General features: G+C 51.0%; 1 protein-coding gene across 6 annotated transcripts in view; it reads left to right on the forward strand.

The window, feature by feature from the left end:
- Positions 1–22,758, forward strand: part of Igdcc4 (immunoglobulin superfamily, DCC subclass, member 4) — a 35,753-nt gene extending 12,995 nt beyond the window's left edge. For 2 of the 6 annotated variants that reach the window (XM_017596073.3, XM_063265768.1), the window contains exons 4-20: positions 5,247–5,383; positions 6,758–6,898; positions 7,653–7,808; positions 8,625–9,038; positions 9,473–9,637; positions 10,136–10,273; positions 11,598–11,771; positions 13,184–13,420; positions 13,495–13,596; positions 15,017–15,200; positions 15,793–15,920; positions 16,064–16,234; positions 16,377–16,514; positions 17,975–18,080; positions 18,550–18,778; positions 19,333–19,497; positions 19,941–22,756. In XM_017596073.3, coding sequence (XP_017451562.1) covers positions 5,247–5,383; positions 6,758–6,898; positions 7,653–7,808; positions 8,625–9,038; positions 9,473–9,637; positions 10,136–10,273; positions 11,598–11,771; positions 13,184–13,420; positions 13,495–13,596; positions 15,017–15,200; positions 15,793–15,920; positions 16,064–16,234; positions 16,377–16,514; positions 17,975–18,080; positions 18,550–18,778; positions 19,333–19,497; positions 19,941–20,357 — 3,202 coding nt within the window. In that variant the 3' untranslated portion in view covers positions 20,358–22,756. 6 annotated transcript variants of the gene reach the window in all.
- The last annotated feature ends 3,513 nt before the right edge of the window (positions 22,759–26,271 follow it).

Consider the following 26,271-nt stretch of genomic DNA (forward strand, 5'->3'; position numbering starts at 1 on the left):
TCTCTGGAAGAGAAGCTAGCCACCTGGCTGGGGTGCATAGCCCTAGGGGACAGCCTAGAGCTCTCTAAGCAGTCCTTGTCCACCACTTGCTTTATTGAGGGTCTAAGAGCCTGACAGTAGCTATGATCTATTTACACCACAACAGGAGCCACTGGCAAAAGACTGGGCTCTGCTCTGCTCTTTCCAAGCTTCCTCTGAAGTTTCTCCCTGGACACCTACTTCTCTCCCTCTCTCTGCTGTACCCTGTCAGGGACAGGCATCTGATCAGCAGGCTACAGGGTCTATCTTGGTCCATTCACGTCTCTTTTTATAAAGACAGTGGCTTGGTGGAACAATCCTAGGGAAGGTTCTAGGATGAAAGCCAAGCAGAGGACAACCAGGATTTTTGCCCCCTGATGTGACCTCTTAAAATGTCCTGATGCAGGCACAGCAGAGCAGAACCCAGAGGTTCACACCTTACCCCATGGATCCTTACACATCTGTGGGGAATGTGACTCCAAAGGTCTCTCCCAGGCATTCTGCAACCCTCTGCAGCATGAAAGTGGGATCCCAGCCTCCCCCCTCCCCCGCCCTCACTCACGCTCGCGCACGCACACACACACACACACACACACACACACACACACACACACACACACACACACTGTTGTTGGCCTGCAAAACACTCCCAAGTACATTCAGCTCCTTCTTAACTGTTGGGCTGCCTCATCATGGCTGACTTTTGACCCAGCAGCCGGAGTGGAAGGTGTAGAAAAGTCAAAGAACACTGATCAGATAAAGTCAACAGATAAAAATCCTTGTTGACGTGTATAGCTTGGTTTTTCACTCGTCCTTGGCACATCCCATTCAGTTCTTGTCTCCCTATATCTGTGGAATGAAATGTGTAGGACATTCGATTAAGTTGCAATTTCCCAAATGTGGTCTTTGTACCATGTTGTTTGTATGTTTTGTTTTAGACAGGGTCTCACTGTAGCTCAGGCTAGCCTCCAACTCCCAATGTTAGCCAAGGATGACCCTGAACTCCTGATCTTCCTCTCTGCTTGTTACTAAAATAACAATTTAGGTGGTATTGGGGATGGAACCCAGGGCTTTAGACCTCCTAAGCAAGTATTTTAGCTACTGAGCTACATCCGCAGTCCAAAAATTTTTTTTAAAATTCATATAAACAAAAAAGGGAAAAAAATTCTCATTGTCCAACCACTGTTATTTAGAGGGAGTGGTCAATTGTTTGTTTCCCAACACGAGGTCTTGCTAGGTAGCCCAGGCTGGCCTTCTGCCTCAGATTCTGCAGTCCTGGAATTATAGGTCTGTGCCAACATCCCTGGCCTCATTTATTAATTGTGTTTTTGCTTTTCTCTCATTGTTAGGTGTTTGTTTTGTTTTAAACAGGCACTCCCTGTGAACCTCAGTCTTGTCTAGACCTCACTATATAGACCAGGCTGTCCTCCTCAAAACAGTGGCAATGGGACTTCCACTCCCAGCATCTAATTCAGGCATCATCTCATGGAACCACACCCATAAGGTGGGGCTGCCAGCTCCCAGGCCCCGGTGCTTGCCACCAAGTCCTCTGAAAATTGATCCCAGCCTATAAATAGTCCAGGCTCACATGTCCCAGCACATTGTGTCAGGGAAGAAAGAAATGTCTAAAACAGCAACTTGACTATGGCCAAGGTGTGTATTTTTGCACGTGCCCAGATGTATGTTTATGTTAGCGGTAAACTCGGCTCAGTGGTCACTGGAGATTATACTCTTTAGGGTTGGCTCTGAGCATTTGCAGCACAAAGACACTCTGTCAGCGGAAAGGCACATGTTTCTGTAGCAAATGATAAAGGCTAAACAGAAGGCAGTTTCCTGGTATTTATGGTCTACCTACCTATCCATCCATCCATCCATCCATCCATCCATCCATCCACCCATCCATCCATCCATCCATCCATCCACCCATCCAACCATTCCACCTATCCGTCTATCTATTCACCTATCTGTCTATTTCAAGGCAGAGTCTCATGTGGCCTAGGCTGGCTTTGAGTCCCTAATTCTCCTGCTTCTACTTCCCAAGAGCTCGACATAGGCATGAGCCACCATGCCTTGTCCATGAGGTGCTGAGACTAGAGCCCAGAGTGTCCAGAGTTCTGTGTATGCTAGACAGTCACTCTCCCACCCGAGCTACACCCCAGCCCCACTAATCTCTAATAATAGGGGATACTGGGGGCTGGGGATTTAGCTCAGTGGTAGAGCACTTACCTAGGAAGCGCAAGGCCCTGGGTTCGGTCCCCAGCTCCGAAAAAAAGAACCAAAAAAAAAAAAAAAATAGGGGATACTTTTCCTTCCATGGGAGCCAGTCATGAATAAGACTGAAAAATGAATTTGTATTAAAAAGGCAAAACGCACAACCTTATAGAATGAAGGGGGAAGTCCCCTACTGACTCAATACAGGCCTTACCGTTTTGAGTATTCCCTGTCCTTTGAAATACATGTATGGTGCACACCTGTGCACATGTGTTTAGGCTTTGTGACTTGCAGTATCTATGTCCCTTAAGGAATGTGAGCCCTTGGATAAAGGGTTAGGGCTGTGAAGTGTGCAGGGAATCACGGGACCCTTTCTTTGGAAGAGAAAACTGTTGCCCAGACATGTCATGTCTCTTGCCACAGTCAGACACATTAGAACTCACTCTCTCAGCCCTCACCACTGCTGCTTCTGTGTTGAAGCCCATGGTTGCAAAAGAAAGTATGGAAAGGCGTGTACCTTTTCACATTTGGAAATTTCCTGCCGCGGGGTGGTGGCGGAGGGAGACCCTGTTTTAAGCAGAGGCGGGCAGATCTCCGAGTTCAGGGCCAGCCTCTTTACAGAGCAAGTTTCAGGACAACCAGGGCTACACAGGGAAACCCTGTCTCAACCACACCCCACTCATCCCACCCCACCACCCCAAAAAAGAAATGTTCCTATTCCAACATTTGGAAGATCAGAAAGATCAGGAGTTCAAACTCATCCTCAGCCCTGTTTCAGACAAGCCTATCTCAAAAAAAAAAAAAAAAAAATGTGCACTACAGAAGCTTTGCCAACCAACCAGAGCCTTTTCTTCATGTGCCCTGACCTGTCATTTATGTTTCCCCAAACCAGAATTGCTTCTTAAGCACTATTTTGTAACTTCTGCCCTACTAACCAATGCATCTCAGACATCTTTCAGAAGCCAGAGCTTCCAAAACCACATTGTAACAAAACCAGAACAGGTTTAGACAGCCCTGAGGAAGCAGAGCAGCACCCTGCCTCTGACCGCAGCTACAGCTCTGGGCCCAAGGAAGCAGCAGATTCACTCCTAACACAAAGCTAAGGAAATGCCATTGTTCAAGGATCAGCTTCGCTCTTGGCACCTGGTGCTCCCTTTTCCTGGCAAGCCCAGAGAGGGATCCTTAGGATTAGAAAGTGGAGGTAATCCGCCAGGGGGACGGTGAGACTGGAGGATGGAGGGAAAGGAAAAGTCACAGACGTGAGGTAGAGTCGGCCATGAGGGGTGTCAGGAGGGGTCCACTTGTTCTTTCCCATCTGATTTCTTGTGGCAGTAGGTTGCGCACTAGCCCAGACATTTCCCTGCGAGTTCAGCTGCTTCTCTGCCCCCACCTTCTACCTTAGCACATCTGTGAATGGATGGAGAGCTGAGGTGAGAGGCTGGGTCTGGGACAAAGGAAAGGGTCCCTGGGAGGATGAAGGAAAGACTGGTCCAGTCATATTCCCAAGCGCTTGCCTTGAATATCTCACTATACTCTTCTTTTGTCCCTTGGCCATTACACTGCTCCCATATTTAGGTCTCCCTAGCCCTTGCTTCTCCAGGAGCAAAGGGCCTTCCCTCCAGCACACAACTGCCCTGTCACCCTCTGGTTCCACCCAGTCTGTACGCCACCTGGAACTGACCCCATCGAAGGCCTCATCACCTCCTGCTTGGTTGAACATACACAGTGCCCACCATCCCCCCAACCTCCCTGCCCCAAATTTCTCAGGAGCAAGGTCTCCTGGCCTCCTTAACCCTCTGTCCTATAAGTCAGGTAACAAGGCCCCCATCTTCCTGGCCCTCTAAATTGCTATGTAGATCGCTGGGTGGAAACCATTGGAATCCACGCCCATCCCCTCCCACAGCCATATCTAGCTATGAGTAGGGGGCTGAACATGGCCTCTAGGAACAGGAGACCTGGGCTCAAGACGTCTTTGTAGCATAGTGTCACATCATCTACAGCGGCCTCAATCCCACTGTGGCACAGGAGGGCCTTGAGGTCCGGTCCTCCTGCCTCCACCTCCCTAATGCTGACATTACAGGCGTGGAGCACTGCTGGTTTATACAGTGCTGAAGATCGGAGCCAGGGTCTGGTGCAAAGGCGATAAGGCAATAAGGGAATAAGGGAATTTTGTTAGGAAGAGGAAGAGGAAACACAGGTAAGAGGTTAATAAAAGGGGGAGGCAGACAGATGGTGGCTCAGCAGCTAAGAATGTGAACTGCTCCTCTAGAGGGATAGCTCCCAGCTCCATGTCAGGCTGCCCACAACTGGCAGCAACTACAGCTCCATCTGTAATTCCAGCCCCTTTCTCGACTTTGCAGGCACCTGCACTAACACAAACACTGTTTTTGTTGTTGTTTTTCCATCTTCAGGTGGAAAAAAAAGGAGGTTTAAAACATCCAAATTCTTGAAAGGGTATATGTGTGTGATAAAAAGTTAAGTTTCTCACACCTCCAGCTTCTGGACTACCAGGTTCCCTCCTCAGAAACAAGTTCCTTTTATGAGGACATTCAGTACATATACAAACCAGTAAGAATTTGGGTCTCCACTCATGCTATCCTGTGGCACCAAAGCACACAGTGCGGATGGCTCCTGGACCATCTCGCATGGAAGTCCCCACACCGGTGAAGCCAGGATACACCCAAGAGTTTCTAGCCTCTGTGGACAGGGCTGCAGTAAACACAGACATTTGCTGAATGTGTCTGAGACTGACTGTGGTAGAGAGTCGCAGAAGTGCCAGGGCTACACAGCTCCTTGATGTTGACTCATGCTACCAGCTTGTCCAGAAAAGAGTGTACTGGGTGACCTCCTGCAGGGTGAATTTTCTCACTCACCTGAGCTCTTGTTAAACCTTGCGATCTTTGCCAGTCTGTTAGGTGAGGCTGTATCTTAAAGTTTAGATTTGCATTTCTGTCCCTAGGGGCCACCTCTTCTATCACCGTCCCCCATCTCACAGGTTCCCTTTGCTCCTTCCCAAGGCTCATCACTCTTCCCAATGGCGTCCTTCAGATCCTGGATGTCCAGGACAGCGATGCAGGTTCCTACCGATGTGTGGCCACCAATTCAGCCCGCCAACGATTCAGCCAGGAGGCCTTACTCAGTGTGGCCCTCAGAGGTAAGGGGACAGGCAGACAGGAAACCTGGGGATTCCAGGGGACAGTTATCTTGGAAATGAAAGGGAGTAGACCCGGATCTTCAGAAAGCAGACTGGGTAGTAGTTCTACATGGGATAAATCTGAGGTTTGGGACTTCACCCGGCAGTGGCAGGGCATGGGGGATTGTTCCTTCTTATGGGGTGTCTGTGTTTCCTACAGTTGGACAAGGACTGGTGAGCAGGCAAGGTATCAAGAGAGAGGTGTCAATGGCCTGCAGCCTCTGGTTCCCTCTGCCCTTCCAGGTGGCTTAAGGGCTCTGGGCAGGAGGTCCGCCCAGTCTCCTTATACATGCCAGTCTGGCTCCTTGCCACCCGTACTCTGGTCCTCTTCTGCCTGCCTGCCTTTCTTTCTTTCTTTCTTTCTTTCTTTCTTTCTTCCTTCCTTCCTTCCTTTCTTTCTTTTTCTTTCTTCCTTTCTTCTTCCTCCCTTCCTTTTTTTTTCATTTTTTTAAACATTTATTTTGTATGACCATGCACAAGTTCCATAGCACTCATGAACAGAGAAGGATTCGTGGAAGTCAGTTGTCTTCTTCCTCCACTTAGTGGGTTCCTGGGAGTCATCAGATTTGGTGGCAAGCACCTTTAGCCGTTTTGTAAGTCTCTTTTCTGCCTTTCTTTGAAAAGCTCCTGCCAGGGTAAGGTAGTAGCAAGGGCACTGGTTTGGGGGTCACGAAGACCTGTTTTAAATCCTGACTCTCTTCACCATCTGTGTGACCCTGAGATGGGAATGGAAAGTGCTTGGCATTCAGCAGCTCAGCACTGCTTCGCTGGCTGCAAGCCTCCCCCAAGGTCGCTCACTGGTTCCATCCCCTTGTCCCTGGGCCTCTGCGGCTCCAGGCTGGCCTTGCGCTCTCTTAGGCACTAGGTCTATGCTTCCCCCTGCTGGACAAACCATGTGTTCACCATTCTGCCGCAGGGGGAGAGAGAGAATTGGACACAGAAACACAGCTCGAAGTTTCCTTGCTAAAAACTACAGCCCACCTTTTGTTTGTAGAACCTGGAGGCACTTTGGAAACAGATCTACCTAACTACACAATGCTTCATAGGCAGGCTTAGATCTAGAACTGGGTGCTGAGTCTAAGGCAGAGGCTGTATGGGCTGGATTTGGGCAGGAAATATGGGGGAGGTGTGGTCTACCCAATAATTTGTGGGGTTCACTTGCGTTGGGGAGCATTCTTCTGGCTCCAAGAGAAAGAGCTCTGAGGCCCACTCTAGCTCTACTTGGCAGCTGCTTTCCCCTTCTGACAGAAAGAACCATGACGCCCCTGACCCCTGCTTTGGTCATTCCGAAGCAGAGGGTGGCAAGCTGACCCTGTCCTCCTATCTTCTCTACAGGGTCCTTGGAGGCTACCAGGGGCCAGGATGTGGTCATAGTGGCAGCCCCAGAGAACACCACAGTGGTGTCTGGACAGAGTGTAGTGTTGGAGTGTGTGGCCTCCGCTGACCCCACCCCTTTTGTGTCCTGGGTCCGACAGGGTGAGTGCTGAGGAAAGAGGAGGAGGAGATTGGGGGAGTGGGCAAGGTGGTACAGTATCTCACAGGCTCCCAGTCAGGAGCTTCTACCTAAAGATGGAAGGAGAGAATTGACTCCACAAAGTTGTCCTCTGGCTTCCATGAGCACTCTCAAACAAGCGCACATGTGCACACATTCATGCAGTAATAAAGTCTAAAGAAGGTTGTGTTAAGCCCAGGGATGGAGGCGCACATCCTATCCCAAGCACTCAGGAGGCAGAGGCAGGCAGATCTCTGAGTTTCAGGGCAGCCGGGACTACTCAGAGAAACCCTGCCTCGAAAAATTAGAGGGCAGGGGCGGGGAGAGAGAGACAGAGACAGAGACAGAGACAGAGACAGAGACAGGCAGACAGACAGACACAGAGAGAGAGAGACAGAGACAGAGACAGAGACAGACAGAGAGACAGACAGAGACAGAGAGACAGAGACAGACAGAGACAGATAGAGACAGTGGGGAGGAGGGGAGGGAGGGGAGAGGGAGAGAGTTGTATTAAATATCTGCCCCGCCCACCAGAGGCCATTTAGCCGTCGTTTACCCACCTCCCATCTGCCTTTCCACCTAGGGATCAGAGTTAGAAGGAACTGGATTCAAGCCAGCGACTGTGGTGCAGCTTTGCGGGGTTCGGGAGTGGCGGTGTAGTAGGATCTTTGTAGTTGGAGAGGGTGTAGGGGGACAGTTCCAGCGTCCCCCTCTAACCTACTCCTTCTCTGTCACCAGATGGGAAGCCTATTTCCACGGATGTCATCGTTCTGGGCCGGACCAATCTACTCATCGCCAGCGCGCAGCCTCGGCACTCTGGAGTCTATGTCTGCCGGGCCAACAAGCCCCGCACCCGAGACTTCGCCACTGCCGCTGCTGAGCTCCGAGTGCTTGGTAAGGTCTGGCGCTGTGGGACATTAAGGACAGGTTTGTGTGTTAGAGAGAGAAGGGGCGATCCTGGAAGACTAAACTTGAGGGGCACGACATGGGAGGAGTCTGAATTTACTGATTGATGGTGATTGTTGGAGGACTGGATTCGGTAGCTGGCCGGGGCGGGGGGGTGGGGTGGGAGGTGGATGGGGCGAATTGAGAGAGGAATGGAGGAGAGGGGTATTTAAAGCCTGGCTTCTGTCATGACTAGTGAAAGCGTGGGAGAGCAGGAGTGGGGTGGGGTTATGGGAGGAGATAGTGGAATGGTTTCTGAGAGGGTATGAAGCTCAGGGGCCAGAATCTGTACGTGGTAGCATTTGGAAAGCTGTAGCAGTAATGTGAGTTCTATGCCAACCCGACCTACAGCTACAGAGTGAAAAGCCTATCTCAAAACAAACTTATCAAACAAACAAACAAACAAACAAATCAGCTGGAGTGGTGCTGAGGTGGACAGATCAGAAATTCAAGGCCAACTTGGGCTACAAAAGAGATTTCTCAATACAACAAAAAACTGGGGGCCAGGCTTGCTGAAAGCTGGAGTAACTGCTGGATATAGGAGACAATGGGGAGGAGGGAGTGAAGTTACAGCCTAGAGCTTTAGAGCTGGAAATCTGCTGGGCGCTGGGAGAAAGAGGGCCTGTGGCCGAATGGGCAGGCGGGTGGACCAGAGCTGGGTCCGGGTGACTAGGAGAGAGGACCTTAGAGTGAGGCTGGGGGCGCGGTGTTGGGACACTCGGGGAGGGGTAGGCCCTCTTGTCAGAGTCTCCCTCCTGCCTCCAGCTGCCCCAGCCATCTCGCAGGCGCCCGAGGCGCTGTCGCGGACCAGGGCCAGCACTGCGCGCTTCGTTTGCCGCGCGTCCGGGGAGCCACGACCTACGCTGCACTGGCTGCACGACGGGGCCCCGTTGCGACCCAACGGGCGCGTCAAGGTGCAGGGCGGTGGCGGCAGCTTGGTCATCACTCAGATCGGCCTGCAGGACTCTGGTTACTACCAGTGCGTAGCGGAGAACAGCGCGGGAACCGCCTGTGCGGCTGCGCCCCTGGCGGTGGTAGTGCGCGAGGGGCTGCCCAGTGCCCCGACTCGGGTCAAGGCAACGCCGCTGAGCAGCTCCGCTGTGCTAGTGGCCTGGGAGCGGCCTGAATTGCACAGCGAGCAAATCATTGGCTTCTCTCTTCACTACCAAAAGGCAAGGGGTATGTCTACTCTTGACCACGGGACCCCAGTTAGGGCAAGTACGGGATTGATTAGTAAAGAATTGCCTAATGGTGACCTCTGCAGATGAGGGGAAGGGATGGAGAGCAATCCTTCAGGGAAGTGGTCTTCAGTCTAGGATTAGATTATAGAGTGTACACACACACACTCCTTCCCGGAGAGAATGCTTTACAGGGTTAAAGGAGCTGTCGTCCACCCCAGCTAACTGCAGGAGGGGACACTTAGACAGCGCAGGGAACTTCCTGGCCTATCCTGGAATTAATACAATGGATAGACTCGATGGCATTTATATTCTCCACCCTAGATTGTCTGTGACAATGTAGCTATACATAGACCAGTAGAATCCCCAGTCTCCAGCTGGTCAGATAGGGAGTGGGCTGTGACAGTCCCTTTGTCCCCCGTGCTACCACCTCAGGAGTAGACAATGTGGAGTACCAGTTTGCAGTAAACAATGACACCACAGAGCTGCAGGTTCGGGACCTGGAACCCAACACGGATTACGAATTCTACGTGGTGGCCTACTCCCAGCTAGGGGCCAGCCGGACCTCCAGCCCAGCCCTGGTGCATACACTGGACGATGGTAGGACCTCTGAACCTGCAGTGACCTGGGACCCAGAGACACTCCCAAGCAGGGACAGTGTGGCCCAAGGCCCTCTTCCCTGCCTTGTAATGTCTGTTGTGCCCTATAAAGCAATGGGCAGAAGTTCTTCTCCCAGTGTAAAAATGGGGAAACTGAGGCTCAGAAAATGAAACGACTTGCCAAGCTCAGCAGGACAGCTGGGGCTTGAGCCCAGCTCTCCAGTCCCTCTACAGTGCAGCCCTTCTTCCTAATGCTCATGTACCATCCAGCCATTGACTCGAAAGCTTCTGGGCCACACTGTTCACTAGCCTTGGGATAGAATGGATGTCTCCTCATCCTCTAGCCTAGGGCTCCCCCGAAAGGCTCCCTTTCCTCCCTCTGATCCCGGCCCCCGGCCTACTTCTGACTTGCTGTGTGACCTGGACAAGTCTCTGACCACTCCTGACCTTGTTTCCCTGTCGGTGGAGAGGAGTTCATGCCAATGTTCTTTTGTCTCAGTCCCCAGCGCAGCACCCCAGCTCTCCCTGTCCAGCCCCAACCCTTCGGACATCAGGGTGGCATGGCTGCCCCTGCCCTCCAGCCTGAGCAATGGACAGGTGGTGAAGTACAAGATAGAGTACGGTTCAGGGAAGGAAGGTGAGTGGGGCTGAGGCAGTGCAGAGATGACTGTGGGAATGGGGGTCCTCCCCTAGGTAGGGGGAGTTGTCAGTGGGAGGGGGTCCTCCCCTAGGTGGGGGGAGTTGTCAGTGGGAATGGGGCCTAATGGGGGTATGGTAAAGCTCTGGAAAAAGAGTGCCAAGAGACAGATAGATAGGTTGGTGCAAGCCCGAAAGACTGAGTTCAATCTCAGACTTCATGTTTTAAAGGTGGGGGGGAAGGCTGTCACAGTGGTAGTGCCTGTTTGTAATCCCAGTGCAGGGGAGGTGGAGACAGGAGGACACCTTGAGGTCATTGGGCTAAAGCCAGAGTTCCAAACCAGTGAGAGACCCTGTGCAGAAGAGAAGGTGGACAATACCAAAGAAATGACAAGAGGTTACCATCTGACCTCTACATGTGTGCGCACACACATGTACCTGCACATATGTGAAAACTCACACTCATGGACACACACACAGAAACAGTGTTTGGGGGCAGTTGAAGAAAAGGGAAGACAAAGAGGGTCAGTAGCTTGGGCATGGGTAAGAAGTATAATCACTGGAGCCTTGGACTCAGTGTCCCATCCTTTGAACCCTTCTAGGTTTTTGCTTTTGTTTGTCTTTTAAGATTTATTTATTTTATGTATATGAGTGCTTTATTTGCATGCACACCTGCAGGCCAGAAGAGGGCATCAGATCCCATTACAGATGGTTGTGAGCCATGGTGTGGTTTCTGGGGATTGAGCTCAGGACTTTTGGAAGAGCAGCCAGTGCCCCTAACAATTGAGCCATCTCTCCTGCCCCAGAAACCTTCTAGATTAAACACCAGAGAAGAGGGGGGAGGCTGCAGGAGTGCACATGGGGCATGGGCTGGTCCTACTGGGGAGATGATGCTGGTCTGGGGAAGGCGATGTGGTTTGGAAAGGAATGGAGAGTATGGAAAAGAAAAGTGAGGAGGGTCAGGGTAAAGATAAAGAGAGAAGCAGGAGGCTGACCCAAGGCAGCAGTCAGGGCTCCTGACACCAGGTACTGCTTAGTGCTCTTAGCTAATCATCAAACCTGTACAAGGGGTGTGGACTGGCTGCTGCTATTGGTTCATAGGGGAGGAGACCATAGCCGTGGTCTTTCCATGTTGAACCAAGGCCAATGGGTTTCAACAACTATAGATAGAAGGCTCAAAGTCAACCTGGAGGCACGAACCCTGCCTCCGTGCTGAGGGGTTAGTGCCCAGAGGACCCGGGGACCTGAAATGGAAGCATCAGTGTCCTTTTAGAGACCAATGGTGTCCCAGTGAAGACCCCAGCAGCCTATCCTTTTTGTCCCAGAAGATCAGGTTTTCTCCACTGAGGTGCCGGGAAATGAGACTCAACTTACGTTAAACTCACTCCAGCCAAACAAGGTATACCGAGTCCGGATTTCAGCTGGCACTGGGGCTGGCTACGGAGTCCCTTCTCAGTGGATGCAGCACAGGACACCTGGTGCACACAACCAAAGCCATGGTATGGAGCTGCGTGGGCAGACTGGACAGTGGGCACAGGTGCTCTATGGCCTTGGAACCAGGGCCACCCCCCTGCACAGACCTGTTGTTGCCCCCACACATACACAAGCACTTGATGCACCAGGGAGGCCTGGGTGTAGGAGTAAAGGTCTGGTCTCAAATATCTCCCTATTCACTCTGTGACTTTGACAAGCCACTCACATCTCTAAAGCTTCGTTCCTACCAAGGGGTGGCAGCAGGATTAGCGATGTAGTTATACACAAAGTGGTTGTTGGCACAGAATAGGAGCTCCTTGGGCTGAGACCATGGCTCACTTGGCAGAGTGCTTTCCTAGCATGCACAGAGCCCTAGGTTCAAGCCCCATGAACCCCAGCATGCCAGAAATTCAAGGTCTGTCTCACCTACATAGTGAGTTTGGGACCAGCCTAGGAGGCATGAAACTCTGTTTCAGAGAAAAGAAGAAACCCATTTAAAAAAAAGTTGCTGGCTTTGCCAAGAGGCTGAATAGCACACTGGTTAAATGGCCACAAAGTCTCCAGGAGAGTGGTAGTGGAGGCGCATGCCTTTAATCCTAGCATTCCAGAGGCAGAGGCAGGCAGATCTCTGAATTCAAAGACAGCCTCGTCTACAGAGCAAGTTCCAGGAGAGCCAAGGTTACATGGAGAAACCCTGGCTCGAAAAAGAAAAAGAGAAAAAAAAGAGAAGATTATAAAGTTGGCTACCATATTCAGACATTAGACAATCTATAGCTTTTAAAAATTATAGACTTATAAGGCTGCCAAGATGGCCCAGCTAACAAAGGGGCTGGCTCCCTTTTCTGGGGATCTGACTCCTATTGTCTCCCCCAGAATGTATACGGTGAAAGAAATAAGTCCACACCCTGCGGACTCTGACCTCTGACCGCCACATGCACACACATAAATTAAGTAATTTAAAAAAATTTAAATACATATACAAAATGTTTGAAACAGAGTCCAGCATACAGCCAACTCTCTACTCTTAGGCTCAGAGGATTGCTCATCACGCTAATGGTTCCAAACCTCCCTCATGATCTCAACAGCCCCTTACCTGTCCTTCAAGAGACCTACAGGGGCTGGGGATTTAGCTCAGTAGTAGAGCGCTCACCTAGGAAGCGCGAGGCCCTGGGTTCGGTCCCCAGCTCCGGGAAAAAAAAAAAAAAAAAAAGAGAGACCTACAGAAACCCCTCTGTTCCCTAACCGCGGGCCTGCGCAGAGGCGCCCCCTGCTGTCTCTTCTGCATGCCCGGCAGACGCGCCTGCGCAGCTAACGTGCAGAGCTCAAGTCCACCGGGAGGTGACAGAGTGGAGCAGTAGGGAAAGCCCAGGCGTGACGACTCCACCACTTCACTCCTCATTCTCTTCCCTTTGTCCCCATCATCTTCCTCTGCCCCCAGTCCCCTTTGCCCCTGCAGAATTGAAGGTGAGGGCAAAGATGGAGTCCCTGGTGGTGTCATGGCAGCCGCCCCCTCACCCCACCCAGATCTCTGGATATAAACTCTACTGGCGAGAGGTGGGAACAGAGGAGGAGGCAGATGGTGACCGCCCCCCAGGGGGCCGTGGAGATCAGGCTTGGGACGTCGGGCCGGTGCGGCTGAAGAAGAAAGTCAAGCAGTATGAGCTGACCCAGTTAGGTGAGTAGGCCTGGGCTTGGGAGGGTCATGGGCAAGCTAAAAACAGGGAGAGTGACCTCCATGGCCTTCCCCAGTCCCTGGCAGGCTGTACGAGGTGAAGCTAGTAGCTTTCAACAAACACGAGGACGGCTACGCTGCTGTATGGAAGGGCAAGACGGAGAAGGCGCCCACACCAGGTGAGGGGGTGGGGCAGTAGGGGTCTCAGAGTCTCCTTTTCTCTTTTCTTTACCAGCCAGCAGACTGTGTGCATGCCACAGCCACCCAGCACACCCTCCTGGGCAGGAGTTTTCCTGTCCTAGACATGCCCCTCATTCTCAAGCTGAGCAGAGCAAATAGGGAAAGTTTGGAAAGAGAAACTCCATGTCTGATGCGTGATTCCTGGCTCTAATTTTAATCTTTAGATAGTTTTTAAGATCACATCCACTTATACCACACGATTCATCAGATTGTCCCATAGTTTTCTTTTAAGATTTATTTATTTATTTATTTTATATACGAGAGTACACTGTACTTGTCTTTGGACACACCAGAAAAGGGCATAGGATCCCACTACAGATGGTTGTGAGCCACCATGTGTTTGCTGGGATTTGAACTCAGCTCTCAACCACTGAGTCATCTCTCCAGCCCCATCCCATAATTCTTAAGTACAACACAGTGGTTTGTCACCTTGACAATCCATTCTGACAGTCAGAAGCCAAAACCCTGGGTTCTAATTTCAGCTAGGTGATATTCTCACTCAGCAAGTGTTTTACTAAGTATCTACCACGTGCCAGCTCTGTTCTGGAAAATTAGCAATGAGCAGCATGAATAAGATATCTGTTCTCTGGGAATTTGTTTCATGCTTATCTAATAAACATTTTTCATCACCAAATAGTATCCCAGACAGTTTTCTACCCACGCTGTAAGTATTAACTAATCCAACTTCCTAAGAACCCTCAGGAGGGGACCAGTGAGATGGTTCAGCAAGTGAAGGTGCTTGGTACAAGCCAGATGACCTGGGCTTGTTTCCCGGCACTCCCCAAATTGTCCTCTGACCCCCACATGCATATAGTAGCGCTCATTCCCTTCCCTCCACACAACAAATACATGTGTGATCGAGAAGACGCAGTGATTGAGAATTTTAAAGAAACAAATGTAAAAAAAAAAGGAGAAGAAGAAGGAGAAGAAGAAGAAGAAGCAGCTCGAGATGTTGGTGCTGTCGTCAGATCCATATAAGAATAGAGAACAGAGCTACAGAGAAATCCCACAACTTCTCCAAAGCCACATAGTCAGTAAGTGGCAGAGAAGGAGTTTCAACCAAAGGAGCCTCGTTCCAGAGTCATGGCATGCTTTCTCTGTCACATTTTCATCAGTGATGGGATGTGTCACAGTCACTCTATGTGTGACCTTAGCAAAAATTCACTTCAACTCCTGGGAGCCTCAGTTGCAGCAGGAATAACATCACCCAACTTACAGGATCAAAAGAGAGGCCCGGTGCCAGCTATGGTATCCCACAGCTGTAACCCCTGTGCTAGAGGATCAGAGGCAAGAGCTAGCCTGGGCTACTACATAATGAACATCTGCCCACTCTCCTTACACTTGGATTTTCCCCTCTAGATCTGCCTATCCAGAGGGGGCCACCGCTGCCTCCGGCCCATGTCCACGCGGAATCAAACAGCTCCACCTCCATTTGGCTTCGGTGGAAGAAGCCAGACTTTACCACAGTCAAGATTGTCAACTACACTGTGCGCTTCGGCCCCTGGGGGCTCAGGAATGCCTCCCTGGTCACCTACTATACCAGGTATCAGCAAGGGGAGGGCAACTGGAATAGTAAACTAGCGGGCTCAGCTATGGCTAGGGCACACCCAGAATCTACACAGATGTCTCTTTAGAACTGCTGACCAGGGAGTAACAATGAGGGAGACTTGTCTGGTCCCACCCCTAATGACCGAGTGTGTGGTCACCCTTTGGTGTGAGTGGGATGCCATCCATTGGCTGGGACCCTGCCCTCCCATCATGGAGAAGATAGCTTAAGGAACTGCTGGTCTGATTGAGAAGACGCCCTGTGAAAGCCAACAGAGAGATAAACTAAGCCAAGGATAGGTAGATACCTCAGAAGTGACTGGTCCCCCCACCCCCGGTAAAGAATAACTTAGATTAATTCAGGAAGGCATCCCCGAGGAGAGAAGGGTCTGCTTTGGAGATTAGACATGGAATACCATATGTCCGACCTCTCTGTCGTTTGCCTGGCTGTGTGTGGGAGGGGAGGTTAGTCTCCCTGAGTAGCAGCACCCTTCAGGTTGGGGCCTGGCTGGAGGCAGGGGCTTATGTCTGGGGTTCTGCCTGGCTTGAGGCCTGTCTGAGGGCACTAGTCCTATCCTTTCTCCTGGAAGCTCTGGAGAAGACATCCTCATTGGCGGGCTGAAACCATTTACCAAGTATGAGTTTGCAGTACAGTCCCATGGTGTGGATATGGATGGGCCTTTTGGCTCTGTCGTAGAACGCTCCACCCTGCCTGACCGTGAGTATCCACTGCCCTCTTCCCGCCTGTGTCACCATTGTCTGGGTCCGATGAAAGAGGAAGAAGAGGAGGCTGTGCCCTCAGCCCCTAACTGTTAGTAGGGGCTGTGCCTCTGACTCTTCACCCCCTCCCCTGCGCTGCAGGGCCCTCAACACCTCCTTCTGACCTGCGTCTGAGCCCCCTGACACCATCCACTGTTCGGTTACACTGGTGTCCCCCCACGGAGCCCAACGGCGAGATCGTGGAGTATCTAATTCTCTACAGCAACAACCACACCCAGCCGGAGCACCAGTGGACACTGCTCACCACAGAGGGTAAGGACGCTCATCCCCGCCTCCTTCCCTCTTGTTCTGAGGGTTCCCGAGAGCAGAGGCTGCAGCTACTGTCTGGTGCAGAGTTGGCTTGCCCATGGCGCTCTGGCCTCCTGCCTACGTTCTACCTGCCACCCTACCACAGGAAACATCTTCAGTGCAGAGGTACATGGCCTAGAGAGTGACACTCGGTATTTCTTCAAGATGGGAGCCCGGACAGAGGTGGGGCCTGGGCCCTTTTCTCGATTGCAAGATGTGATCACTCTACAGGAGACATTCTCAGGTACCAGGAAGGAGGGAGGAGGGCCTTGGGGCAGCCTGAGGTCCCAAGAGCCCTGGATTGGCTCCCAAGGCCCTGCTTTCTGGAAATTGCATTTCTTTTACTTTGGAGCCCTTCGTAGTGGGGATGGGGGAGCAGTGACAGCTTGATAGAGGGACTGTCAGCTTTGAGGGGTCTTTTATTATTTCATTTTCTCTCTCTGTGTGTGTCTGTGTGTGTGTGTGTGTGTGTGTGTGTGTGTGTGTGTGTGTGTGTGTTTGGCACAGTTCATATGTGAACATCAGAGACATCAGAGAGTTGGTTTCATATGGATCTCGCTTTGCCTGGAGCATTTGTGAACTCCTGAGTTCCGTGAAGAAGTGGACAGCAGGCTGGAGAGACACTCACAGGGTTCAATTAAGATACTAAATGAGGGCTGGAGAGATGGCTTAGCAGTTAAGAGCACTGACTGCTCTTCCAGAGGTCCTGAGTTCAATTCCCAGCAACCACATGGTGGCTCACAACGATCTGTAATGGGATTGATGCCCTCTTCTGGAATGTCTGAAGACAGCAACAGTGTGCTCATATATATATAAAATAAATAATTAAATAAATCTTTTTTTAAAAAAGATACAAAATGAGAACCCAGGGCCCCTTATTGAAAAATTATTGAAGATATGAAGATGGGCCAACGGGGCACCAACCACACATAGGATCATGGAGCATGAGGGCCTGAGTTCAAATGCCCAGCATCCATGTAAAAGTTGGATGTGGCTGTGTATGCTGTAATCCTTGCTGAGGAAGCAAAGACAGGATATCTCTGGGGCTGAAATAGTCACTTGAGGTGGACCTCTGACCTCCACACCACACATACATTCCCTTGTGTGCCTCCCCACATGAACATATGCAGACATCACACACACACGTGTAACTACACACCACACCTAGAGCCCATCTAGATTAAACATATATATGCCACGAAGCCCTTGTTGCCAAGTGGAAGTCTTCTTCACCGAAAATCTGATCCTACAGAAGTCCAGTTTTGTGAAGAGAGGCAGGTGGTGCATAGCAGAGAAGACCATGGTGGACTCAATATGAGGCCTACTATAGTAAGGTCCTGTGGCTTTCTGTACTCCAGTCAGAAGGGAGTGAGCTTCCAAGCCAGGTGTGGTGGCACACAACTTCGATCCCAGCACTCGGGAGGCAGAGGCAGACAAATCTCTGAGTTCAAAGCCAGCCTGGTCTACAGAGTGAGTTCCAGGACAGCCAGAGCTATAAAAGAATCCCTGTCTCAAAACAAACTAACTAACAAACAAATGAGAGAGAGAGAGAGAGAGAGAGAGAGAGAGAGAGAGAGAGAGAGAGAAGTGTGAGCACCCCGAAGAGGAGACTAAGGCTAGCAGTGTTCCATAGAAGCTCTCACCTCTGGTTTATGAGCACTGTGCCGTACTGTCTTTGAATTACACTGTTCTCCTCCCCACCAGACTCCTTGGATGTGCACTCTGTCACAGGCATCATCGTGGGCGTCTGCCTGGGCCTTCTCTGTCTCCTGGCCTGCATGTGTGCTGGCCTGCGACGAAGCTCGCACAGGTGAACGAGGGAACCATTGAGACTAAGAGAGTTACCAGGAAGGGCTGCCTCTGAAGCCCCAATATAGTTAGAGCTATGGAAATGGAGTGGAGTTCAGTGCTACTTTTGCCCTCATGTGAGGCCCTGGGCTCCATCATCAGTAGCACAAAAACAAGTCGATAATTTATTTATTAGCATTTTGAGATGAAGGATTGGGGGCGTTGATCACATGAGACTGTAGAATAAACCAAGGGGAGCCTACCCCCCCCTACCCGTCCCCCTCACCTCACAGCAGGCTGAGCTACCTGTGGGCTTTTCTCATAGCTTCCCTGCTGGAAGCTTAGATGGAAAAGCTCCACGTCGCCATTCAAGGAAGGGTGCCATTTGAGGGGATGGACTGTATTCCCTCCTTTCCGGTTGATCACACCACACCAGGAAGCCAAATCCTCCACTCTTGTCTGACCCATAGCTTTGTTCCTGTTGCTCACAGGGAAGCCCTCCCCGGACTGTCCTCCACGGCCACCGCTGGGAACCCAGCACTCTACTCAAGAGCTCGGCTCGGGCCCCCCAGTGTCCCCGCTGCCCATGAGTTGGAGTCCCTTGTGCATCCTCGTCCCCAGGACTGGTCCCCACCGCCCTCGGATGTGGAAGACAAGGCTAAAGTGCACAGCCTTATGGGTGGCAGCGTTTCAGATTGCCGAGGCCACTCCAAGAGAAAGGTGAGAGGTGAGACTGGAGTCTCGGTAGGTCAGAGGCTCACACGGACCCATTCCCAAATCAAACACTAGGGGGCGCCAGAGCACAACTTCTGACGGCGAGACGCACACCAGGCCCTGAGCTATCTAGAGAAAGTCTGTCTGCCCCACCTGGGAGGGCACCAGAGCTGCGAGCACCCATACTTCTCCTCACTAACCTAATATGGAGAAAAGAAGCTGGTCCCTTTGCTGTGGCCAAATAGGGCTGGCCCCAGGATGAGGTGAGATACCGTAGGCCAGGTTCCCTGGTGGCACACCCTGACCAAATGGACAGTCAGTCCTCCCATCTCTCCACTTTCCTCTGCAATAAGGAAGAGTCCACCAGGTTTGGGAGCTTCCGATTTTGCGATTTTGCACATCAAGTGTTATTAGGCTTATGACTCCGCCCTTCCTATCCTCCCAACCTCAGTTCTTACCCCTGCCTGGAGGAGGGGCTTTAGCGCAGAACCTATCTGGAGATAACAGGGGCCCACAGGTCTGGACCCTGCATACCATACTATCTTCTTCTTTCTCTGCAGATCTCCTGGGCTCAGGCAGGGGGACCAAATTGGGCAGGCTCCTGGGCAGGCTGTGAGCTGCCCCAGGGGAGTGGTCCAAGGCCGGCTCTAACCCGGGCTCTGCTGCCTCCAGCCGGAACTGGGCAGACACTGCTGCTGCAGGCTCTGGTGTATGATGCCATAAAGGTTGGTCAGTGTTGTGAGAGGAAGAGGGAGGCAGGAGGGGAAATCCCTATGCATTTCCAGGGACAGAAAGGTATTTGGAAGACCTTGTAGCTTCCAAAGGGGAGTGGGTGACAGGAAGCCAGTTTGGAGCAGTCTCTTCTTTACCTGGACCTAATGGCTCATAGTAGACTTACAGAGTATCTGAAGGTGGCCCTGACCCCTCAGATACGGTCAGCCCCTGCTGCTCTTTATGGAGGTCCTGTGCTTAGTACTTTCTAGTAGCCTGAGTGAGGGCGAACGCGGCATCCTGTACTTCTTGCCTCTGCAAGAGCCTGAGCATCTCAGGCGGAACTGTGCTTGTGTTGTCCAATGGGGAGTCAGCCTCTCCCCACCCTACATGTGTTTGATCATTTCTCTGAAGACCATCCTCAGAGACGCTCACCTTCTGTTCCCCACTCTGCCAGAGCAACGGGAGAAAGAAGCCGTCCCCAGCCTGCAGGAATCAGGTGGAGGCCGAAGTCATTGTCCACTCCGATTTCAGTGCATCCAAAGGATGTCCTGACCTCCACCTCCAAGACCTGGAGCCCGAGGAGGCCCTGCCTGCAGAGGTTCTGCCTCCCACTGCTGGGGTCGTGGATTTGTCCCAAGGAGCAGACTGGCTGGGCAGGGAGCTGGAAGAGTGCCAACCAGCAACCACTGGGCCAGAGAGGCTCACCTGCTTGCCAGAAGCAGCCAGTGCCTCCTGCTCCTGCTCAGACCTCCAGCCCAGCAGTGCTGTAGAGGAGGCCCCTGGGAAAGGCTGCCAGCCCAAAGCCCTGTGTCCTCTAGAAATCAGCCCAAGCCTTCCCAGAGCCCCTGTCTCCTCTGCTCAGGTGCCCTGAGCAGAAGGCTGATACGGCTCAGGGACATGACATGCATGGCCACACGGTGTACCAGAGATATCAACAAGCCCTTTGGAGCCTCTAGGATCCTTTGGCTGGGGTGAGGGAGAACTTTATTCTCTCCCCTATATTTTGCATCACATATGTGATACAGGAGGGACTTGAGACACAGCTGCATGTGATGGACAGGTGTGTGTGCTGGTTGAGCTGGGAAACCTCTCCCTATGTAGCAGTCACTGGGGTCTGATTGACCCTCCATGGCAGGACGGTGTACCAGTGATCAGTGCCAGGTCTTTGAGCTTTAGCCTTGTCACCTAGCCTTTTATTACACTCTGAGAGTGTCTCCAGTGCTGTGTCTACAAAGAGGTGCCAGCCCCTCTTCGGTCAGCTGTGCTGAGCAGAGTGCCAGTCAACCGCAGGCCTACGACACGGCAACAGCACGGCCGTCATCCCCCTGGCCTCCTAAGGTCCAGACGGCTGGGTGAACCCAGCTCTCCTTTGAGCAGCTCTGTACCTAATTTTGTAATCTGGGAAGTGCCTGGTTTGGGAAATCTTCTTTCGCCCCACCCCCATCCCCCAGTCCCTCGCTGCCCCTTCATTGTTCTGGTGGTCTGTCTCATGTCATCTTGCTCCCTAATCCTGGGGCCCTTCTCTTTCCCATGATGCCCCTTATTTCCTCACGGCTGTTTCCATTTCTGTCTCCAACGCTTGTCTTTGTGTCGTGTGTTTCTCGTCCCTGAGTTCAACCTATGCACCCTTCCCTAACAACATGACTACCTCATGTCTGCTTCAGACCATAGTGTGACCGCTGGGTCCCCACAGCTCCCCTGCCAACTGCCTTCCTGGGCAGATGATCCACTCCAGGTAGATCTGGAGAAGACTTTGTAGCTTCCCTGGCTGCCGTCTCCTTGGTATTGAGATGAACCCAGGCCACACCAGGGAAGCCCTGAGAAGGGGTAGGCACTGATACCAAAAGGCTTAATAAAATGACTGCCCCCCATCTGCACAGAGAAATGAGTGCATGCTTTGCCATGCAGTCCTGGCCAAAGCTGAAGGGGTGAGGAGAAGGTAGTTACCAGAGCTGCAGTGACTCAGCTCCCTGACCTTGGAGCCTTGAACCTGACTGGATTCAGGGTGGCAAAGAGTTTCCTCCAAGATGCTAGAAGGGAAGTCTCTGCACAGGAAAAGGGCGGCTGGCTCATTTTGTTTTATCTTCCTTTACACTGAATCCAGAAATCATCTTACCACATAGGGCCAAGCCTGATTGGTATTTCCTGAGTCACGGAAGCCATACCATCTCCTTGATTTCTCACTTCAGCCGTGTTCCAGGATCATCGAATGTGGGATCTGTGCTCTCTTTCTGCACATCTTTCTATTTTACTGGCTGGCACACCAATCATTAACTCTGGCTTCTGGGCCAAATTAGAAATAACCAGTCTATCTCTCTATATCTTCCTTCCTTCCTTCCTTCCTTCCTTCCTTCCTTCCTTCCTTCCTTTCTCTTTCTTTTTTTGTCTTTCAGTGGAGTTGCAGCTCCTGAAACATCTGTGTTTATAAGCCTCATGTGTCATTCATGTATGACTCCACCTACATTTCCTCCCCCCCACTTCAGCCAGCCTATGATAACACTAAAGATTATTAATGCTGGTTTCGTATCTCGTTAAAGACAGGATTGTCACTTGAACTACTTCTGCAGCATTCAGAGTGGCCACGGCCAACACCACCGGATGTTTATTCATTGCTCTGAAGGTCAAAAGTCTCATTTTGTTTTCCTGGTTAGATTCCCCACCCCCAACCCCCCTTGCCTTGAATGAAATAACCGTTTTAACAGTAGGCTCTTAGCATCACACCACATAGTCATTCCTCATGTTCTTGTTTAACAAGCACTGAGGTTCTGGTTTAAATTAAACAGCTGCAAATGAGACAATTTATAACCCATTAGGCTGGGTGGAAAATTGTTTCTCAAAAGCAAATAAGTAATAAATCTGGTATCTGCCTATAACTCACAGTTGATAAGAAAGTAGCCAGTACTCACTAGCGTTATATATGATTTGGGTTCTGAGTAACTGGGGAGTGTTAGATTTGTGACTTTGTAGCAGCAGGTTTTATTAGGAAAGAGTCTATTGGCCTTTTACAGGGTATTAATCCCTTTGTCGCTTACCATGGATGCCTTAAGTTCTTTTGAGTCTCATTTAAGAACCTCTCTTTTCTCGAAGCATGACGAGTGCACTCGATACTTACTTGCTCACTCATTTACCTGTCCCTCCTTCGTGCTGGTTTATTTCCTCACACTTTCCAGCATCATGCTTCCTCCTTACAAATATGATATTCTTTAGTGTTACACTAAGGCATTGATCATGTATCTGTCCCCGTAATGAATTAATAAACTATTTTCCAGACATGTTGCTCTCTCTTTTAACCTTAAAGATTTCTTTTGCATGTTGCTTTGCACAGAGGCCAGAGCACTTCTGATCCTCTGGAACTGGATTTTTCCAGTTGCTGTGAGCCATCCAGGATGGGCCCTGAGAACCAAACCAGGGTCCTCCGCAAGAGCGATAAACACTGGCAACCACTGAGGCACCCCTCAGCCTCAAGATGTGTTCTAGGAACCAACTGACTAGAGTTTCCTCAGTCTTCCTACCCAAGAGGTTTATTTCCTGCCAGGATGGGCAAGAGAAAAATCTGAGAGTAGAGAAGATGGGCCCAAGAAAAAACCTAAAGCCTCAGCTGGGTGTGGTGGCGCTTATCTTTAATCCCAGCACTCACAAGGCAGAGGCAGGTGCACCTCTGAGTTTGCAAAGGCTAGCCTGGTCTACAGAGAGTTCCGGGACAGCCAGGGCTACACAGAGAAAGCTTGACTTGAAGAAAAAGAAAAGAAAAGAAAACCAAAAAAAACCCTGCCACCTCTTTCCCACTCAGTAAGCATGTAGGAAACAAGCATGAACATAAGCACACACTCTCCCCCCACACGGATACACACATATTTTTAAAAAAAAAAATTCAGGACTGGAGAGATGGCTCAGCGGTTAAGAGCACTGACTGCTCTTTCAGAGGTCCTGAGTTCAATTCCCAGCAACCACATGGTGGCTCACAACCATCTGTAATGGGATCTAATGCCTTCTTCTGAAGATGACAACAGTGTAGTTGTACTCATATAAATATTAATAAAAATTAAAAAAAATTTAAGTTAAGAAAAGGGGGCTGCAAATGTCATTGTGCAGTTGAAAACTTTCCTAGCATGTGTACTGAGTGTTTGCCTGCACATACACATACACACGCACACCACGTGAATGCTTCTTTTTTTTTTTTTTTTTTTTTTGTTGTTCTTTTTTTTTTTTTTCCGGAGCTGGGGACCGAACCCAGGGCCTTGCGCTTCCTAGGTAAGCGCTCTACCACTAAGCTAAATCCCCAGCCCCACGTGAATGCTTCTTAAGTTGGAGGACTGTCTCAGATCCCTGCCAACCCTTTGAAATTATGGTCCGTGGATGTGTTGACCACACCACAGCTGACCTGGGATACACCGGCTATCGGTGCACCCTTACGCTCACTCCGCAAGTGTGCACTCCTTCACAAATACCCTCAAGTGCGTACGGTCTCAGAATTTTCCACGCTCAGACCCGTACTCCACACATCTCAGAATCACAGCTGAGATCTCTAAGGAGCCTAGAAAGTGCCTCTTCAGTGGAAGGAATCACAGGCCAGCAGAGGCTGTCATACCCAGGACCACCCCCAAAGTGACTGGTGGGCCAGGCTCGGAGTTAATTGACAGATCATACAGAGAGATACTGCACATTTTGCACGCAGCAGAATAGCCATTATTTGCATATCACTCTCAGACCAAGGTTGTGATAAAGAAGAATTAAACACTTGTCAAGATGAATTTAAAATGACAGCAATTCAGGACACCAGTTTGACCTCTCCGGAGCCCAGAACATGCCAGTAAGGGGTGGTTGCTGATTCAAGGCCTGCAGGAGGGCCTTCCAGGACTTTCAGCCCCAAGGGGGCCCCTTCTTCAGTACTACCTTCCCTGTTGTCTGTATCGGCCTCTCTCTGGCCCTTCCTCAATGACTCCTTTTATGACGGTGGCAGGCTGGGGTCTCCGCTCTGGAATTTCTTCAGTCTTCTCGGCTTATACTAATGCAGACCTTCTGTGGACAGACGTCTGCGCTCTACAGGTCTGAAGGTTTTCTGCTTTATTTTTTTTTTTTAATTTACTTATTTACTTTTGGTTTTTCCAGACTGGGTTTCTCTAGCTGTCCTGGAAGTCGCTCTAAAGACCAGGCCTCAAATTCACAGAGACCCTCTGCCTCTACTTCCTAAGATGTGTGTCATTACCCTCGGCTCTTCTTAACGTTTCTTTAAATTAGAGAAGGGGCTGGGGATTTGGCTCAGCGGTAGAGCGCTTGCCTAGCAAGCGCAAGGCCCTGGGTTCGGTTCCCAGCTCCAAAAAAAAAAAAAAAAAAAAAAAAATTAGAGAATTGTAGGGCATTTGTGAGTGTGTGTGTGTGAGTGTGTGTGTGTGTGAGTGTGTGAGTGTGTGTGTGTGTGTGTGTGTGTGTGTGTACGTGCATGTGCCATGAAGCAAGTGTGGCTGGCTGTCAGAGAACAATTTGCTATGGGAGTCATTTTCTCCTTCAACCAGGGATGGAGCTCAGCTGGCGAATCAGGCTTGGCTGTAGGTTCCTTTCCCTGCTGAACCATCTCGTTAGCCTGAAGCCTTCTTTACTTACCTGTACCAGAGCATGGTAACAAATACTTGTAATCCTCAAACTTGGAAGGTGGAGGCAGGAGGATTAAAGAGTCTAAGGTCACCCTCTACTACAAAGTGAATTCAAGGCCAGGCTGGGCCATGAGAGGTGAGAAACTGTTACACTCCTACCTCCCAATCCCGCCAGAGACGCTGCCACCAGGATTAAGTGGGTGCTCCGTAATTTTAATGGACTCACCCATCAAGTTAGACCCAATACATGGCTGCATACAGTAGCAAAAAGACAAGACTCAACATCTCTTTGGGCGACATATATGTCTCTCTGAACAGCTGTCTTCCCACAGGTGAGACATCAGACAGAGATGGCGACTGTAACTTCCAGTGTGCATACCCGGCTACCAGGTCATTTGAGTGGATCTTTGCTTTTAAAGATCTGCAAAGTTGAGGGAAGCTAGTGTTGTCTTCAGGTTTCAGACCAACTCAGTGAAATTAACTGGGCTGGACAGCAGGCAGAACTGAGTGAGGTTTCTATGGGATTCTTATTGTCGTGTTAGGGTTGCTCTTCCCAGATCACCTACCGGAGTGCCCTAACTTATTCAATCTTGAGAGGCTAGTCTTGAAGCTACACGACCTAACCCTTGAATAGGACAAGAAACCTAGAGAATACCGAATCTCTGACAACTTTGAGCAGTTTTAAGAGAATTGTCTTTAAAACAGAGAGTTGGACCTAGTGAAAAGGGCACCGCAAAGAGAACGAGGAAAGAAAACCCCTCAGCTTTGCTTGTTTTTCCGCAGCCGGGACCCTCTTTCAGTCTTTACTTTCCCAGATCCTCAAGTCCGGACGGACCACGAGGAGCGGATACCCTACTGCAGCCCGGGTCGCCGCGGCAGCTCCCGCTGCAGTTCAAAGCGCAGGGGGCGCGTCCGCTGCGCAGCCGGGAATGTCCGGCCGCTTAAAGCGCTCGCCGGCTCTTTTGTTCCCCAGACCCGGCCTCCGGGGAGAGGGGGTTGGGGGGAGGGGAGGAAAGGGGGGGGGGCGGCGGGCAGAGGAGGAGGGCGGTGCGGGCGCGGGCGGAGTGCGGAGCGCGCACCCCGGGCGCGGCTGACAGATCGCCGCGGTGGGTGCAAGATGGCGCAAGCGGCGCTCTCGGTGATACCCGATCCCCGCTAAGGCCGGCATGCGGCCCCAGCCTCCCGCCGCTCGGG

The sequence above is a fragment of the Rattus norvegicus genome, chromosome 8 (assembly GCF_036323735.1).
Source record: "Rattus norvegicus strain BN/NHsdMcwi chromosome 8, GRCr8, whole genome shotgun sequence".
Taxonomy (NCBI): domain Eukaryota; kingdom Metazoa; phylum Chordata; class Mammalia; order Rodentia; family Muridae; genus Rattus; species Rattus norvegicus.